At 39.0% G+C, this 19,807-nt stretch overlaps 1 protein-coding gene across 2 annotated transcripts in view; it reads right to left on the reverse strand.

Annotated features, from left to right (window-relative positions):
• Window positions 1-19,807, reverse strand: part of MET (MET proto-oncogene, receptor tyrosine kinase) — a 70,276-nt gene that overhangs the window by 12,265 nt on the left and 38,204 nt on the right. For both annotated transcript variants that reach the window (XM_066318989.1, XM_066318988.1), the window contains exons 10-14: window positions 12,186-12,404; window positions 6,279-6,425; window positions 4,134-4,290; window positions 3,181-3,321; window positions 552-782 (exon numbers count right to left, since the gene is read on the reverse strand). In XM_066318989.1, coding sequence (XP_066175086.1) covers window positions 552-782; window positions 3,181-3,321; window positions 4,134-4,290; window positions 6,279-6,425; window positions 12,186-12,404 — 895 coding nt within the window. The remainder of the gene's footprint in view (window positions 1-551; window positions 783-3,180; window positions 3,322-4,133; window positions 4,291-6,278; window positions 6,426-12,185; window positions 12,405-19,807) is intronic.

A 19,807-nucleotide genomic window follows, 5' to 3' on the forward strand; every position in this document is an offset into this window, starting at 1 on the left:
ACTTGAGGAGGCAAAAGGGGTGTGGGCATTTCACCTGGGCCATGGGGACTTTTACTGCATACACCAATGACTGCAGGAGTCTGCTGTGTCATGTAGCAATCCTGACAAATAGGCTCCAAGTTTCAGGTCACTTTCGTTCCTGCCTCGGCATCCCCTGCCATTTAGATGTCTGCCTTAGGTTTCACATAATATCCTGTGACAGATTCACTCCCATACCACAGCCTTAGGGATCAGAAGCCCTGGCTGAGCTTTCCATAGCCTGGAAAAGGGTGAGAGTGAGGCTGGAGGGGGACCAGCAAGTCCATTAATTCAAAAGAGTCTCGTTAGTTGGCAGACTCCTTCCTCATGGTGTCTTCTCCAACTGATCAAATGCACTGACTTCAAAGAAAAGCCCCTTCATTTCCCCCTAAATTCAGTGCACGGCATGCAGTGCTATAAGAGCTAAAAAGCTTGGAAAAACCCTCTGCATAGACACCTTATTCAGAATGGTTTATAATGGACAGCTGTGCAAAAAGAGGAGCAGTTTGCAATATCAGAGTTGCAGTACTTACCTCTTCCTATTACTTCACTGAAGTGCACAATCAGACTGTCGGCACCAATAACCACATGCTGCACTTCTTTGACCAGGTCAGGATTTAAGGCACTGATGTCAATGTGGACATTAGTCTGGAGAAGTGGACTGGCTAAATCTGAGTCTCCACTAGACAGAATCGGGGAGAGGTCAGAGTGAGGATACTGGGCAGGTCTGCATGATCCATTCTGAGACATGCTTGGAAACTGATCTGCAAAATGAACAGAAACTGTTCATTATAATCATTATAATCCTTTCAAACTTCTCCTTGAAAAATGAAGAGCTTTATTGCATTGGTAAGCAAGGTTTGATTTTATCAGTTTGGAAGTGGCTTGGCTTTATGAAGTTTTGGTCACAAAGGGAAAATGAAAATATGCATTGGTAATTGGCCAACCTCCAGAAGAACCATGTTACTAGAAATTTATGCTTGTCTCAGCTCTACTTTTATGAAAGTAAATGGCAAAACTTCCACTTTTCTGAGGGGATGGAACGAAGCCTTGTCATTTCTTGCCAAATAGAGGTTATAGCATTTCTAGCAATTGGGTATAACAAGAGCAAAACCAGAAAAAATACAGCAATATCAGAGCAGGAGGTAGTGAACAATTAAAAATATAAAGCTTTCTATTATTGTCATGTTCTAATTTGGTAGGGAACTTTACACTTCACGAAGGTTTCCAAAGTGCTGGTGACTAGGTGTATTTATCCAATGGTAAATCTTCAACCAGGGAAATGCCTAGAGGTGATTCATTTCCTGTAACTGCTGAAGATAATACAGTTGGTATTATCATGAATACCATGAAAATAACATGAGCCATCAGATAGAGCAGAAACTAAAATATTTCAGCAAATCCAGGGAGGGTTTTTTTTTTTTTTTTTTTTTTTTTTTTTTTTTTTTTTTTTTTTTACCAACAGCACGTTGTTCAGGTATTTCAAATTGGTTTTGTTTAAAACCTTTTTTCCTAGCACTTTGTGTGACTGAATGAAAGAACCATGTTTAGTTTATACAAGTTTCAGTCTGGAGTGATTTCAGTGGAGATGATGAGCTGAATTTAGTCCAGGGTCAAAAACAAAAAAAGGGGAGTAAATTTACCAACAGAAATTATCAGGTATCTCATTACATAATGTAAAAAAACCCCATTGTACAGACATGCTTTATTTATTTCTGCATAAAAGTGGTGAAATTTTTATAAAGTGCTTTTATCACTCTGGATGCTGAGAAACATTCCATTATTTTATCTAGGAGCAAAAATACCAACTTCTACACTTACAAATCAGTTTATTTGTAACTAAGGGCAAATATCTATTTAACAAACACAGTAAAATAGTCTAGCCATGGCTGCAAAATAAGTTTTGCAGCTGCTAAATGTAAACCCTGCATTTCAAATGTTTCTTTTATTCTTTGATAATATTGACATTGATGTTGCTACAGGAACATGAGATGAACACATGCCCTTCTTGGGTGCACTCTCCACTGTGCTTTGCCAGTACACAGTGGCTGCGGGACCACTGTGGATTGACCTTCCACCAAGGATCTTTGCACAGTTTTGTCTCATGTACCACTTTCCCTCCTAGCCAGTGGCACGGGCTTTCTTTTCCCTTTGGAAATTTTCAATCAAGAAACTTCCTGTACAAGCTAGTGGCAGCAATTAAAGAATAATAGGGGAAGCTGGGAATAGGCCTGTGTCTCAGATAGCTCTGTGATTGGGGCTTGCAAAGGTGGAATAAAGATTTGGAGTTCTTTCTACTGTGTTGTATACAGCAGCACCTGAAACAGTACACAACTATGTCTGTACCAAGACTAACAGATACCTGTGATATTTCATACACCATAATGTAGGAACTCCTAATAGATAAAGGTTCTTTAATGGTATTCACAGGACATGGTCTCTGCATGTGTTCAAGGAGCCTAGCATGGTATGAGAAGCGTAGCAGACTGCTCCTCTGAAGAATACCCACTTTAAAATCATATTATACAGCACAAAAATATATTTGGCATAGGATTAGTCTTCCCTGAGACTGGCATAACAGTGCACAAGGCCCTCCATTCAATTTGTCACAGTTTTCATATCCTTTTAGCCTAATGTTTAAAATTACCATTTATGCATTATACAGTGTCCCATTTACAGGAGAGGCCAAAAGAATATCAGTTTACAAAATTTCATGTCCCATGTTAGGCCAAGAGAACTGTAGGAAATCACTGAGACACACTAAACCTACAGCCACTTGATGATATTGTTAATATCAGTATTTTCAGAACGGATTTGTGCATGGTATGATGGATCTTACGACAACACAGAAAGAATTACTATATACACTAGCTTCTAATAACATATGGAACATACGTACAGAGAGTTTTTTGCTAATTATATTTTATTTATTCCTTCAACCTGAGTAGAAGTAAAAATCCTTTGCACCTTAATCTTGGGAAGCCCCTGAGTAGTTCTGTTAAAATAGCAAGCCTGTGAACATGTGAGAGTCCCAAAAATGCAGACACAGACAAATCTGATGAGAAACTGCAATTAGGATACTGATCAAAATAGCTATCATCTGAACACACGAAAATCAAGGTGTGTAATACATCCTCATACTGATTCCTAATAGAGGCATACCTTCTAGAAAAGTTGATCTGTAGTCTACAGATTCGCTTGAAACCATTTCTGTTGTTGGACTTACACTCCTTGCACTCACCAGCCTGTCCAGGTGAGGAGTGTGCACTCGGCCATCATAACGAACTAGGTCGCTTCCCAGATCTGAAGGGACAGGAGAAAGCAATATTAGAAAACCCCCATGTTTTCAGTATGCCAACATTGATTTATCTATTTGTTTAAATTTAGTTGTTCTGCTCTGCTGGGAAGAGGGTCAGGTTGTTGCTGTGGCAGATGTGCAGGACTTGAACTTGGGCTATTTTAACAGTGCAAGATTTTCTGCAAAATAATCTTGTGTTGAAGACCTACTCTTAGCTATACTGAAAGATCAAAGACAGCTTTGAAGACTCTAGGGCCAGGTTCATGATCTGACTGTGATAGTGCATCAGGACAAGAGCTGGTTATACACTAGCTCCTCTCTGCTCCCCACCTTACACAGTGTGGCAGCTCCCACTGGATGGAAACCCAGACACAGGGGCCAGAGAAGAACCAGAGTCTGACCAAGTTCCTGATTTGAGGTAAAAAGAGACACGGAGACTGCAGTGCTCTGTCTTGCACAACTCAGGCACAGCCTGGAGAAATGCAAGGCAAATGGATGAAGCTTAAGTACTCGTGATTCTATGCATGTCACTCATCCCCTCTTCCAAAGCTGATTAGGGAAAGTAACTTACTAAGTTTTCCTAATAGCTCAGAGTTCCTCAGAAATCCTTCTGCTTAAGGCATAATGTGGCCCTTCACCCAGCTCAGGCTCTTGCCAAGCACTGAAATGCAACTAAACATTGGGACTTGATTGTGAAACCTCTACTGACAGGTTACAACAGGGCAATGCATGGCAGTTAAGCAAAGCATAAAATTATGTCGATTTTAAAAATCTAAGATAATAGTGGAATTATTTGACGGAATTGGCAATGGTGAACCTTTAATTTGTTTCTTCTTCCTTCTCCAGAAGAAAACCACCAAAAAGATAAAAATTAAGATTGATGTTGAAAGAATTCCAGCAATTAGTCCCGTGAAATTCTGATCTTGTCGGATCAGCACTTTTCCAATAACTGTTGACAAAACTTCTTGCTTCCACTGAAATAACAAAGAAAAAAAAAATGTAATGATTTCCAAAGACAAGTAAGAACTAGATTATTAGTACTAAAGTATGAGCTGATATGTCCTGTATGTATTACATCTTGATTTTGTGACGCTGTACTGCAATAATACACTGTGAGTGGAGAAATTGTGACATTGGTGTACATGAAAACAGATCTACATGTTAATGGCTCATTTCTCACCTTCAAGAACTTTGGTGGTGACAGAGCTCTGTATTTGATACACTGCACACACAGCATGCACTCACAGGCACTCTGGGTAACAGGGTTCCACTGTTACCAGATGCTAATTCAAAATGTTGAAGTCATACTTTTTAACTCATATGGTGCACAGAATGGGCCTATGGCTATATAGGCTGAGATGTACATTAAAAAGAAATAGCCCAACTGTCTTTAATGTGTGTCCTTCTGGCATAAATATGCTGTAACATCAAACTCACTCTCTTGTTGACAGTGTGCTTGCAGTTTAGTTCCCAAGGTCACGTGAGCCTGTCCCTTGCCAGCTTCTAGCTTGCTGACAGTTTAAAGAAACAAAATAAAACAAAAAAACCGACCCCAAAAACCAACAACCAAACAAACACCAAGCCAACTAACAGGGAAAAACTGTTTTAGGTCACACAGCACTAGCTCAGTCATTTGGAATGCATTTGGCCATCTTTTCCTCTTGTGGAATTCATCCCTCTGGGTACTGTAATGATGGATTTGCCCGTCAAAAGAGCAAATTTTCTTCTTCGCTGGGCAGACTACAATTTCTGAGTCTCCTTGCCAGTAAACAAGTAGAAACCTTATTTAACCCCTTCATGTTTTGCTCTTTTCTGTGCATGAAACATGTCACACATACCTGTTTCTTAGAGGTTAAGAAAATATCACATCGTAGAACTAATTGAATGCAATGTTAGTACTGGTTGCATATAGAAAAATACAACATATTAACTGAATGCAACCTGTGCACAAGTATTATATGAAACTAGGCACTTAGAAGTCTGGAAGACCTACACCAAAAGGAGAGCTGCATCTAATTTTAGAGTTTGCCTGATGTATCCAAGAAAATGAATACTTACTTAAAAAAAATTAATATTAAAATAAATTACTAGTTACCATATTAATAAATCAAATTAGTTATTACTATTTACTTAGATTGCAGTAGCACACAGGAATATCATTCACAGACCAGGATCCTATGAGATGAATGCCATAAAGACATAGAAAGAATAGATGTTCCTGCTTCAAAGACTTACATAGACTTTGATCCTAACCACACTTATATGAGCAGCAAAGTCTCCACTGTTTCAGTGAATCAGAGTACAGTTTCATAGTTTAAAGGCAATCCTATTCCAATTTCCTTTTTTTATATATTTAAAAAATATAAATGTATTGAAAGATTTATGTCTTATTCTATGAATCAGTATGTCTACAATTTAAATTTGCAGTAGCACACTGAATGACTCTAATGAGACCACCTTTAAAGCAATGACTCAATCAGTTGTCCTAAGTGTCTTCTTCTTACAAAAAGAATTGAAATGAAATTATAAAATGCAGACAAAAAAAAAATCTTTCAGGAAAGATTTGATCCTCTTGACCGCAGCAGAATGCTTTGTTGAAAAAAGGGCTTGAGTTCCAAACTAAAGCTACTCCATTATAGCTTCTCATTCGTCCCCACATTTCCTCTTGTGTTTGGATTAATAACTATAATTTTATTTCTGTGCTTAGTTCAGGTCCTATTTCATGCCTAAGGCTCCAGAAAGTCTCTGTACAAACAGGTAATAACAACGACAGTCATTTTTATTTTTAAATAGCAGATATTATTTGAATTTCCATCCCAAACAAACAGGGATAGAGATATCTCTGTAAGCATAGGCTTAGGCTTAAATTTTATTTAGGCTTAAAGTTTATTGGTTCAATAGTGACACTGTGAATAATAATAAAAATGGCATTAATATCTCGTGTGTGGTGTAGTTGCCTCACCTCTATATTTAGCTCACTGTTGGATTTCAGGAGATCGCTGGGAACTGTACACAGGATTGATTCCGACTGCAGGAGGAGGTTTTCGCAGCTTTTATTTCCAACTTTTAGCACCTCGCCTTTAACAGCTTCTGAATCAATATAATTTCCCTTGGAAAAAAAAATCCATTTCATATTACATAACCATCTCATAAAAGTTAAGTAGTTACAAGCTTGGAAAATATTTTTAATGAAAAATAAATTGTGAAATAAAAGACTAATGAGAATTTACACTGTCCTCTCAATATGCATGGATAGGCTTATTTCATATAACTGCGACTTTGACAGACAAGCCAGTGTGCTATGGTAAAGTGTACAGATAAAATCTGCTGTCACTAGCACTCAGACAGCTCATACAGACTACTGAAATTGTAAATGTCTGAGGGATTAATCCTGTTGGTCCTGTTTATATTTTTGCATAATTTGTGCAAGAAAGGACACATTATGTAACGCTGTTGTTTACACAAAACTGGCATTATATTATCCACAAGCTAAAGGCATCTCAAACATTTTGTTTTGCAAATGTTAGCAATGGTTATGGTAGCAGAAGTGAAGCTTTCAAAAATAAGTAATTAATTATAATAATACACAAGTCTGTTAAAATCAAGTTCCACAGACCAAAAAGGAAAGTTGAGGCATGAAAAGTATACGTTTTACCCAAAAAACCTGCTCTCACGTCCCAGACTTGGATGAAAAACTATTCCTTCTGATATTGTGACAGTAGAATCCAAAGGCCAAGTTTAGCATCTTTTGTGCTCAGGAGTGCATCTCTATTTAAGAAGCTGCCCTAGCCCCTGTACTGCCCAGCTCAAGATGAAAGAACAGGCATATTAAGTGGGATTAGAAGGGGAGAAGGGAATATGGGACTAAAATAGGCTATTTATATGGGCTGGATCTGGGAGTTTTTCATGAGAAGGGAGGAAGGCATCATAGCTGACACCACTGTGAAGCCTTGTATACTGGAAAGGAAACAAGAATCCTATTCTGAGGAGCAAAAAATCATCTTACTTTGGCATATGTTTTAGATCTGCTTCAGAATGAGACTGAACCCTGGGAAAATTGTAATAAACATATAGCAGAGACCGTTTAATGTCCTATTTTAATGGGAAAGCCACACTCCAGGTAAATGCTTTTTAATTGCTGACCATAAAAGTCCATTTTGCACTCTATCTTCTGTCTAGTTGAAGCCATTCTGTTTGGTGTTAAGTAAGAAAATATTCTTGGGCCAGGGAGCATATGAAGGTTTATTGCTTATTAGTATGGAGACATGTGGCAGATTGTGAGCGATTCATGTTCAAATCTTTCCTCTGAATGATGTACCTCAAAAGACGTGAATTTAATTCTTCCATCTTCAGGATAAATACATTATCCTGAAGAGTGTGGTTGAGTGGTCTCTTCTACACCAAAGCCTAGAATTTTTTCTCTACCAAAACTGATGGGAAAAAAAAAGTCATACTGATACTTCCTAAAGTGGTCTTTAGCCAGTTAAAAAGATGGTAGCTTTTACTCACTGCTATGACCACTATGTTACCATTAATATATTATAGTTTCAAAAACATTCACTATGATATCTAAATACATTAAGAGTTTCAAAATGCTTTCAGCAGTGGTTTGGCTCTTCTTGGGACAACAGAATTTACCTACAGTTTTAAGAAAAGGAGGAAACTGGTTCCTGTGAGAACTGGAAAAAAAAAATTCCACTCTTCAAATGTGTATTGCCCCCTTCTTGTTGAGCAATGCCCTTGATGCAAGCTGGAGAAATCAATCTTGGGTAGCTGTTGCAGCCCAATCTGATAGCACAACCACCTCACAGCTTTAGAGAGATGGGAATAACTTGGGTAAAAGTCTAAAAGCAGCAGAAGAACAGTTAAGTAACTATGGTGTGGAAATTCTGAGACTGGTGTCAGAAGCATTTTTGAGGCTCCTAAGCAGAGTGAGCAGGCTGACTTAGGAAGAATGAGGAATTACTGCAGCTGCAGAGGTTCCTCTTCAACTTGCTCAAAAATAACACAGTTTCCATATTGCTCTCTTTTGGACCAGGTTTTGAGAGTAACAATTTCCTATGCAATGTGAAGGAAGATTGACAGAAGAGTGACCTATAAATAGGTAAGAAGATTTCCTTAAGATAAAGAATGTGTTGCACTGGCTTAAGAATAGAGTAAGCAATTTAGTAAATTTTGTCCTACTCTGAGTTTTAAGATAGAAGTGCCAGAGCACAGCCAAGATCTCAGATGTATTGCATGCCAGTTGTTACACATTGAATTACAACTGTGCTATGTATTTCTCTAGTGGAAGATTTATACTTGTAAATATACTTTAGTTTCCAATGGCCCATGCCTAGGCCTCCTCTGGAATAGTGCACAGAGTCCCTGTACCAGCTCAGTGCACAATCACAACCCCAGAACAGACCAGGCCTCTGGGCTAACTGAAGAAAGATGCTTTTCTTATTTATTTGTTGCTTAGGTTTTTGTTTGTTTGTTTGCTTGCTTGTTGGATTTTTTGTTTTGTTTTGTTTCACAGCTAAATGCTCTGGGCTGTCAGCAGCCCAGTTTGCAGGTCTGGATCAGTGGCTTCTGGTGGAGGCAGCAAGTGGACTCTGTCCTTTTAGCAGACTCAGGAGTGAAACACCACAATTTCTCCTGCCCTGACAGCTTTCCATGTTGGCAGGAGATGGGAGCACTTCTGAAGTAGTGTCTTCATGGTGTTGAAGCAGAGAGTTGTCTGGTACCACTCTATCATGACCCCTCTGACTGGGGCATTGTGGGCACCAAGAGGCTTGAAAGAGCCCTGTACTTGTCAGAGGAAGACAGTGATGATGTGGGATGTTGAGAGGCTGGCACTGAAGTCAAGGAGGACTGGCATTTGTGGCACACAGTGCCCTGACTGTATTTTAAATAGAAAACCTAATGTTTTCTTGTGTATAACATTTTCTTACAGAAATGTCTTGTGGTCATCGGGGAAACCAAACAGAACATTTCAATCGGTACCCACTGTCATTTGATGAAAGCCAAATATGTCACACTAGATTAGTTAGATTGAAAAACTTGTGATAAAAGCTCCCTCCACCCCTCTGAAACTAATTAAGAAAGAGATAAAAGAACTTTGGTTTGGTAGAACAGACTGTTCACTGAAGCAAGCTGCCATTTAATTTCATGCTGAGCTTGCTTAATTACTGCACAAAATATGGTCATGAGGCATGTAAACTTGTGTGTGTGTATTTTTGAATGTTGGTATGGGGCAAGGGAAAAGTGTTGCCAATATGGCTTGTAATGCTCTTTTGGCTCTTGACTATAATTTATGAAAGTTGTCTCACTGTTTTGATAGAAGCACCCCACTATAACTAATTCCATTTAGAGGAAGATGTTAAATGGGTGCCCGCTCATGCTTCATTCTAGGAGACCAGCTTTCACTAATGCTGTTCTCCAGCTGGTTGTCAGGAAATAACCAGGACATTAGGCTTAGGGACATCTGCCTTGGGTGCCATCACTACAGGTCAATACTACAAAATTGTGACTTTGGTCACTTGCCACCATGGCAATCCTCAGTCAGCCTTTCTTATCTGAATGTTTTTTTTCCCAGCAATAAACAGCACCAGAGGCTTCTTCAGGGAAAAGAAAAGAGTAAACAAAGTAGATAGTTTAAAAAAACCAACTAATTTCTGACCCTCAGTGTCTCTGAAGGTTATAGAGCAAATCCTCACAGACACACTTCCAGGCAGAGGAAGGACAAAAAGATGATTTGGAACAGCCAGCACAGGCTTCCCAAGAGTGAGTTTTGCCTGACCAACTTTCTATGCCAGACAGGACTGGCTCTCTAGATAAAAGGGGAGCACTGGACAAGTAGACCTTGGTTTTAGCAAGTTTTGCAGCACAATCTCTCCTAGCAATGAAAAAAATTTAGCATGGTTTGGACTGGATGGATGGTATATAAAATGAGTGAAAAAGAGATTGGACAGATATCAAATCTTCATTTGCCAGTGGCAGATACTGGGACTGCTTAAAATCATTTTTGGCAACTTGGACAAATAGATAGGATGCTCTGTCTTTGAGCTTTCAGATATCAGACTTAGGAAAATGACTGATATACTGGACCATAATGTGAAATTAGGCAGCAGTGTGCCACTTCAGTGATGAAGGCTCAGCACACATTTTAGCAGCAGTAAAGCCAGTAGACTGAAGGTGATTGTTCTGCTCTGGTCAGCACCTATGGAGCCATGCCTTGAGAATTGTGTCAAGTTTTGAACCCCACAGAAAAAGAGAGGTACTGACAAACTGGATGAAGTACAGAAGAGGAGCTAGGAGGAGAGTTCAGGCATAAGACACACAATGCAAGGCTAGTGGATCTGAGGGTTTTAAAGCTAGAATCTCCATTCTTGGAAATTTTCAAGACTCATTTACACAAAGCCATAGGCAGCCTGACCTCATTTTTAATTTAGCCCTGTTTTGAACAATGAGGTTAAACTATGAAGACCTCCAGAGGTTCCTTCAAATCTACATTATTCTGATTTTTTTCCTAAATTAGTCCTCTTTCCAACTGGTTGATATGCATGACCTGGAAAATACTGGAAAACACTGCTGTCATTGCACAGAGGCACTGAGCCATGCAGCAGCTATATATTCCCAGATCTCTGTTGACCCACACAGCAGAACTCTTTCTAGTGTTTCTCCATAACTGAACAAGAGATTTGCTCTGCACTGAGGAAGAAGTGATTGTATAGCTAAGAGCTCCAAGTAGAAAAAAACAATGTAAAAAGTAAAAATCAGACCAACTGTTCTTTGGTATTTGCCCAAAAACACTTTGCAGAGATGGATTAATATTCAGAGTTTGACTGGAACTCAGCATGGCTGACAGGAACTCTGAAGTAATCCTTCTGATGTCTTGCAGCCCAGAAGTTGGCCCACTGGACCATCTTGGATTCAAAGACCTTAGGGCTTCAAGATTTCTTCACTCTGATGGGGGAGATATTTTGGCTTACAGAGATATTCAGCAGAGACACAAAGAGATGACCCAAGAACTAAGATAGATTGTCTTCCATAAAATATTTTTAACAATTATATTTGATATAAATCATAGATATCTATATAAATAACATCTAAATACCAATCAATTTTCATAAGCATTCAGTGTAAACTAGAAATAGCCATATTTATACCTTTTCTATTTAATACTCAGAAAAAAATAGATTTCAAGAAACTGGACTCTCTCAAAATGGATTAACTTTCTCCACAGCACTGTAATAGAGAGCGACCTGTACTATTAGGGGCCCTAAATTCCTAAGAGATGCTTCTCAGTGCTATGTAGGCTATTCTCAGTGCACTGTGAAGAGGCATTCAGCATCAACTTTGCATTTTTCATGGATCCATAAATATTTAGGCTACAGCAGTGACTGATCCTCATGAGTGACTTTGTGCACAGGTCAGAGTTTCCCTCAGCTCAAGAGAACTAAAGAAGCCAGACCACATCTTTTGTGAGGAAGAACACATAACCATGAGACAGTAAGAGCCAGGGCTTGTGCGCTGACCACATACTTCAGGTTCTGGGCTGCTGGCCATGTTTAATCCAGAACTGGTGGCACAGCTTCTTGCAATCAGAAGCTGATGCAGTGTGGTCCTCTCACGAGAACAAGGAAAGCCCCTCTCCCACTTCACCTGATGGCAACAACCACCCTGATACATATTTTTTATCTTTGTTTTCAGCTCTGCATCTTTTAAATTGTGACAACTGGGCTCAGGTGAATGCAGTACTGAACATAGTGCTCTCTCTGCCCTTGCTTCCTTGGGGCTTCCTTTATTTCATCAAAATGTCTGTTCCATGCTCTGCTGCTGCTGAGCACTTGCGAATAATTGAAAAACTTATTTCAGCATTTCTTACCTTAATTTCCAGAACATTTTGGTTGCCTCTTGAGATGAACACTGTCTTTTCAAAATGCTTAAATACAGGATTATTTACGTAATCAAAATCAAAGTACAGGGTGCTGACACCATCAAAAATAAAGAACACTTTGGTTACAAAGGGTGGTTGGAGATTGAAAGCTTTCAGTGAAGGTGTTGTGCAGCAGATTATCTCTGAGCTAGAGCGGTGGCTACATGCCTATAAGAAAAAAAAAAAGAGGTAATTGGAGTATGTACACGCATAGGAAGTCACTGATTAATGCAGCTTTCTTTAACAATACACATATATTGAAAAAATAAACACCAAGGGTCTTGTTCTTCTTTAACCAAAGCGAAATCCTGATCAGTGCTACACAGCGTTTATGTAGAGTTGGGAGAAAAGCATAAAAACTTCATGTCAATGGTGTTTGCACTCTTGTTGAGGAAATGTTCAAGTAAACAAGCTTCCTGGCCTGATTGTTCATAGCACTTTTAAAGTAAATATTTTGCAGATAATGGATGGAAAATTATTTCCAAAGCCAAGGACCATCAGGAGGCTAGCCTGGTGTAATGGGCAGTCATAGTTCAGCTTACCCAGCCTGTCACAGCAACTGCAACACAGATTTCTCTTTCTTTTTCACTACCAATGCAATAGTAAGGGACTAGAGGACAAGGTAAAAGCCAACAATGCTAACTGGAGCAGTGTAAAACAGAACAAAAGAACTGCTTACCCACAGTGTAACTAAGTTGCTATGTTTTCAGAAAGGCACTGTGGACGCTCTGAAAAAGGGCTTTAGAGCCAGAGCCACTGTGGATTCTGGACCACAAAAGCTCAGCAAAGTGTATTTTCTTTCTAAAACTGTGTATTTTAGGCCTCAGATGTGTGGCAGTTGGTGCCTAGGTACACAGTCGTGCAAGCTGCTGTTGCCTGTGGGACACACTTAGCACTGTATCTCAGATGAGCAGGGATGTTTGCCCCTCACTGAAGTGCAGGAGCTGCTGACAACAGGCACGAAGCCACACTTGCCCCTCACTCTGCCACTACTCCTCCTGATGGCCTGCACTGGGGGGAGGCTGCTGCTGCACCCCATGATCAGAAGACCTTCCAGAGGATGCTCTGTGCTATGGGCATGTGATCCGGTACAAAATGCAGGACTTGTCTGAACTGCCTTTGCAGTTGACAGAGGGACAACAGCTCATCTAGAGTGGGTTTCATCTGATCCCCTTTAGACAACAATCTAATCTTTAATTAGAGAAATGGTGCTCTAGAAGAGTCAACTTTGGACTGCGAAGGTTTCTACAGGAGTGCTTTGCTTATAATGTCAGCAGCACACCTACAAACACCAGTGGGAGGCACAGTGCACGCTGGACTGCCCCACACAAACTGCAGAGTGGCTTCTTTGTCACTGTGGGCTCCCCTCCCTGTGCCTGCCTTTCATGCTGCCTGTCAATATGGCCAAAGGACTTCTGGCACAAAGAGTTGCTTCAGCTCCACAGAACTGTCTCTCTTCCAACTTTACAAACCTTCTGTAAGTTGTGCCTTGTGCACTGTGCCCTTGAGAGCAGATCAAACTTTTTTTTTTTTTTTAATATAAAAAAGCGTATCTGACATGTGTCCCAGAAAGAATGGGGCTAAGCTCCTCATCATCATAAATCTTACATTTGCTTTACAAGAGATTTTCTTGGAAGATCAAAAATGCTCTTGAATGGCTTTGTGCATCCAGAGAAGGCCAAAATATATATTTTTCTGGTTTGTTTTTCAAAACAAATTTGTTCCCATTATCAAATGCTGCCTGAAGGTGCTTTGGAATTAGTTTAAATTAATGCAATGTAATTTTGCTGTTTCAAATCAGTGACATAACCACTCAGGCTGTATCAGCTCTATACCCACATTAGCTTGAAAAGTGGGATTAAATTAGATATCTGCAAATCAGGGCTTTTTGTTATCACCACAGCAATTTGTGTTTCTGTGAATAATATTGTGAAATCTTGAATCTGCCAAAGGAAACATTTTCAAAATTCTGAACATTACAGTTTTAGAGCTCCTAAAACCATAGTGTCTGTGAGCTGTGAGTGTAGCACTCAGCTAAATAACTTGGTGGAGTTCTCTGTGATGCTAATGGGACTTGCACCTGTGTATCTAACAGGCCATTTATATTCCTAGCAGAAATTCAGAAATATTTTTGTAACCCCCACGTCAACAAGGTAAACTGTGGGACACAAGACAAGGCAGATTTTTGTTCCATTTGCTCACAGTATCAGACTGTTCTTTTGAATACCTTGTTATACACCACTGATCATATCTCAGGCTTTGTTCTATCACATAGATCCAAAAATTAATTTCAATTAGTATGGAAATAATAAGATGCATCATTAGTATAATGGATGATCAAACCATACTTTTCCATGATATGACTATTCATTAAGATATCTATCATATTGGGTCGATTCTTAAAAAAGGTTATGAAAATATATATAATTATAAACCCAAGTATGTCCCAAGTAATCATTATATTTATTTGATTAATGTAAATTCATTAGACTCTTTATCTACTGTAGAGTAGTGATGTCCATTAAATGAATAGCAGTGGTATTCATAACTTTGTTTGTGGCTATCTATTAGAATCAGATACTTTCTTTATCAGGCTGGTCTCTGAAGCAGAAGCTTTCAGAAAATGATAAAAATCTAATAATACTCTTTGGAGGGGATGCAATGTGACTGATTGGTAAGGTCAAGAAAAATCTTATTTGCAATGCCCTTATTGGTACATGATTTGACATGACATTTTTACCTTGAAATTGGTTTTAGCAATTGAAGAATATGACGGTTTAGTTTTCAAGAAATATTGGATTGAGGATCTCCAAGAAAACCCCCCTAATTCAATCTATTGCCTTCTCAATTAAGATACTGCCTATCACCCAGCACCTTTAACTTTTATTTAATTAAACTTTAAAGTACATTCACTTTAAAAGCTAAGCCTACATTTTTCTTGTGACTATAATCTACATCTGAAGACAAAGAGGAAGAAAAAAAAATAAAAATTATGGAGCATTTCACAAGCATAAGTAAATGCTATACCCCAAAGGGAATAATAATCCATTGCACAATGCATATGACTCATCACTTAAGGTATGTATTCTTGTTCCATTTGTAAAATATGACCCTTGAGGCAATTAATTCAAACCTGACCTACAGAACCTGAACTTCAGTGCCCAATTCAATTTTTTTTCATCTGATAGAACAACAGGAAAAGTATGAGGGAGGATCTCCGAGTTCCAGAGGTCTCCCAGCAGCTGACACAGATTAGAGAGGGGCACTTGGATGTGTATTACAGGATCTGCAGCTGTCAGAAAGGAGAAAAGGGCCAATTTGTTCTTTCATAAAAAGTAAACTTTTGGAGTTCCAGTGAAGAATGAAAGATGAATGAAGTTAAAGACAGACCTGGAGACTCTCCAGCTGTCTTTGCCAAAGGATGATTTCTTAACAGAAAGAGAAGAAAATACAGGTCCAACATGAAGAGAAGACTGTTCAGAAGATTCTTCTGTGTAAAGCAGTGACACTCAAGCAGCGTATCCTGAGGGTTTTTCAGAGAACTCATTGTTTTTTCCTGCATTTCAGGTGGTACAATGAATGATCCTGATGGATTAATAGCCTTTTTTGCTTTTGTTTTCTTCTTGGATGAAGGCATGGGAGATGATACTTCCAGTCTATCAGAACATCAGACCAAAAGGTAGAGTAAAACCTCTCCTGCTCTTGGGTCTGAGAGCCAGCCCTTTGCACAACATGATCAATACTGACTGGAGTCCAAATTCCCCCCTGGAATTGGGATGGTCAATATACCTTGTAGCACTGCATCCCTGGCACCCTGATGATTTCACACAGAGGCTTTTCCCTGACATCCCCTGCTGCACCTTTTCTTTGGCAGGAGATGTGCATCACATACAGATCTGGCACAGAAAGAAAGACAAATTTTCCCCTTTGTGGGGGAACTCTTCACTGGGCTTCTGCGGCAGCTTTGTGCCATGGAGTCAAGACAGATAGAGGATCCAAGCCTAGGTGTCTTTGGATAGGGAATCATGAATATCTTCAATAATCACACACTCATTACCCACACTTCACAGGGAATTTGTTTATCATTATTTAATACATCTAAGGTAGACACTTACTGCTGAATTCTAGGCATCTTGATGAATATGAGTATGGATTACTTACAGACTTGTAAACATAGAACAAACTTTAGAGTATTTTAAAATTCTCCTGTAAAACAGCAGGAAGTGGCACCTGGCAGGGAGAAATTTTGAAATGCTGAAGAACATTCAAAAGACTGCTTACTGAAGAGATAATTAAAAGCCTGTGGAAAGAGAGGATCTTGCATAGCTACAGGGTCAGTTGTTGAAGGTCATGTATCAAAAAATGCTTCTCCTTAGTTCTGCAGCCCTGCATATCTTGGGACATTCATTGTTAGGAGATATCAGGCAGTGGGAATATATATCCAAATTAGTTAATAGATGGAATATTAAAAATGCTACAAGAAAGGATCCCCAAATGACCACTTGTTCACTTTGGGGGAATCAATGCAAACTACAGGCTTTCAAATTAAAAAATATTATTCTCAAGTGCTTCAGAACCAGAAGAATCATCTAGCATGACTTACAGCACAGGTTCCTGATCAAACACTATTCCAAACTGTGCCTAAGGTTTTTTTACATGCACAGTGAAAGGAGGAAATGAGTTGCTTCCCTGCTCGTGTACTTCACACAGGAAGACAGTAAACAGAAGTGAGAAGGTTTCTGTATTTTTATGCATTCTTTAGAGCTCTTGGGAATTTATGCAGCACTGCCTGAATTCCCACTCTTTTTACCTAGTCAGAACAAATGATAAAAAACCCCTCATGAAATAAAAATTAAAAACACATTGCAATTATTGAAACATATGGTTCAATACATTTTTTTCACTCACTGAAATAAATTCAAAGAAGGCAAAATGTATTATTTTGACAGTGTTAACATAGAATGTAATATAAACACAACTAGTGTGAACATAGTACTGAACAATTTCAAGGAAATTTAAATAAACATGAAAAGAATACTGTAAAATGGAAACAAGAGATTTTTTGCTCTAAAGAAAAATTTTCAGAGATACTAAACTCTGAAAACATGAAACTTAAATGTTTCTTCTACAGCGGGCTGGCATATTGCACCCCAAGCTTTTCAGTCTCAGTGAAACTGCACTTCTTATAGGAAGCTCTTCCAGAAAAACGTTCATATCAGTTGTACCATTCACCTCTACCACAGGGGTGGAAAGAGGCAGAGAAAAGCAACTGCCCCAGGGCTTGTCTGCTGGCTCTTCTCCCTGAGACTTTAGGATGCAGAGCATCCCCAACAGCTCCTGCTGTTTACAGAAATGACCCTCCACTTACATTGTGACTCCATCAGGACTCTAGGTCACAGTCAAACCTGAGGACAGAGAGCTGACAGGAGAAGGTGAGACCCGTTTTAAGTTGGGCCCTGCCAGTTTTAGGGAAATGGAAAAGGGTCTAGGAGGTGGGGGAAAGAATGAGAAAAGCTCTAGGAAACAACAATTATCAGGAGAATCTGGAGTGGTTTGGTTGTTTTAACTGGAAAAGAGAAAGGTTGAATAATAATTTAGTGCAAATATGTAAAATTAGCAAGAGAGACTGATAATCTGTTGCATGTATCCACAGAGGGTTAAACAAGAAGATAGATAATTAGCCCACAGGATTTGGGTTAATTATTAGAAAGAAGTCTTTCCAAACCACTAGGTAAGCAGGTAGAGCAGCTCTCTCTAAAGCTTGTTTAAGCAAGATTGTGAAATTTCTTTCACAAGGAGCTTTAATAACAGCCGAAACAAGTATCTGTTAGGCAGTGGTCTGGGTACATTTGCTCCTGGCCAGGGAAGTGGGCCATGCCAGGCCATTGTGGTCCCTCCCAGCTGTACTTTCCTTTGATGCTTTGGGATGTGTTTCAGTGCTGGCTTTGGTTTTCCCAAGAGCCAGAGTTTCTGAATGCTGACAAAAGCAGCTTCTTGGAGGAGGCTAGTGAGAGAAAACTGGAAAAAAAAATTAAGGGCTTAAATAACAATTTAAAAAAAAAAGGCTTATTTAGCCATTCTTGCTCAAACTAAGGAAGCAAAAGACATATAACCTCAGCTACAGAACTTCTCGAGCACTTCTTTGGTCTGTTCAGGACAATAACTTGTCTTCTCCTTTATAAATGGGATAGTTGGTCTAGATCTCTGCTGCAAATAGTTCCTCATTTTTGTTTATCTTTTCATTGTAATGACTGAATGAAATGTTGAGTTTCTTGGCCTATCCCTCATGCAGAGAGTCCAGAACTTCCAGAGCAGGATGGGTAAAGCTACAGCCATAGGCATCCTCCGCCAGAAATTTCCTCAGTTACACAGTGCAGTCTTGTTTTGCCACTTATAAATCTTCCCTTTCTACCTGAGAATTGACACTCTTCCTTTAGAAATATGTTTGAGGTAGAGAATAGTGGCAGAACAAATGGCTGCCACAGAGGCAGGGAAGGTGACTGAGTGCCAGAAGCCTTTAATTTCAATAAAGAAAAAATATATTGTTTGGCCAATGTCAAAGCATAACACACTCTGGATTATAATCCATTTGAGGTTATATTTCACTGTTTGTGCAGGGAGAATGAACTTGTGTGCAGCTCATACACTCGGGAAATTTTTTAGAGACAGCAGTGGCAGGAGATTTGTTTGTTGGCAGATGTCAAACACACTGCAAGGTATGAAAAGAAAAAGAATAAAGGAGATAATTCTGACTGATTAAGTCTTTTTTCAACAACAGGTTAGAGGCAGGATGAAAGCAAAACGCTGCTCAAAGGCAAGGTTGCTCCCCAATATTTATGAGAGAGAGTAAATTCTACAGTGTTTATTGCCTGGAGCTGCCAGTCACTTTTGGACAGTGGATCCTCTTTAAAACTTCAGATCTTTCAAATCTGTTCAGATTCTAAATATTTGACAAGGTATGCAGTATCAGGGCCTGAAGAGAAGCAATACTGCATATTTCCAGAGGGGAACAGAAAAAGCAAATGAATGATCTTTACACAAAGCAAAATCTCAAGACCTGATTTCAACAATGATCTTTTTCTTCAAAATCCTTTGTGCTTTGAAATAATTACGCTCACATTATTCAAAATCCAATAAATTTTGAGTTTAGTAGATTTCACTGAAAGGTTTTATTTTCTGACTGATGGGTAAAGTGACTTTTTGATAACAACGCTGTTTCATTGGAAAGGAACTGATTTTTAGATTAAAATCTGAACCTATTAAATTACAAGCCACGACTACATGCTGTGGAAATTCAGGTCCTGACACTCATAATATTATACAAATTAGGATCATGAAGAATATGTTGACCTTGAAGCTACAACAGACTGCAAATCTGCAGACATATAATTTAAAATGCATTGAGCAAACCTAGGTCCAATAGTTAGAATTCAATTCAGGAAACAGTGTATGATGATCATTAGAAATACGCAGAGAATATGAACAGTAAGTAGCATGTCATAAAGAGTGTAGGTCAATTTAGCTTCAGACTAACAAAGCTTACAGGATAAGAAAATGTTGGAGGTACAACA

Source organism: Sylvia atricapilla, chromosome 5, assembly GCF_009819655.1.
Source record: "Sylvia atricapilla isolate bSylAtr1 chromosome 5, bSylAtr1.pri, whole genome shotgun sequence".
Taxonomy (NCBI): Eukaryota; Metazoa; Chordata; class Aves; order Passeriformes; family Sylviidae; genus Sylvia; species Sylvia atricapilla.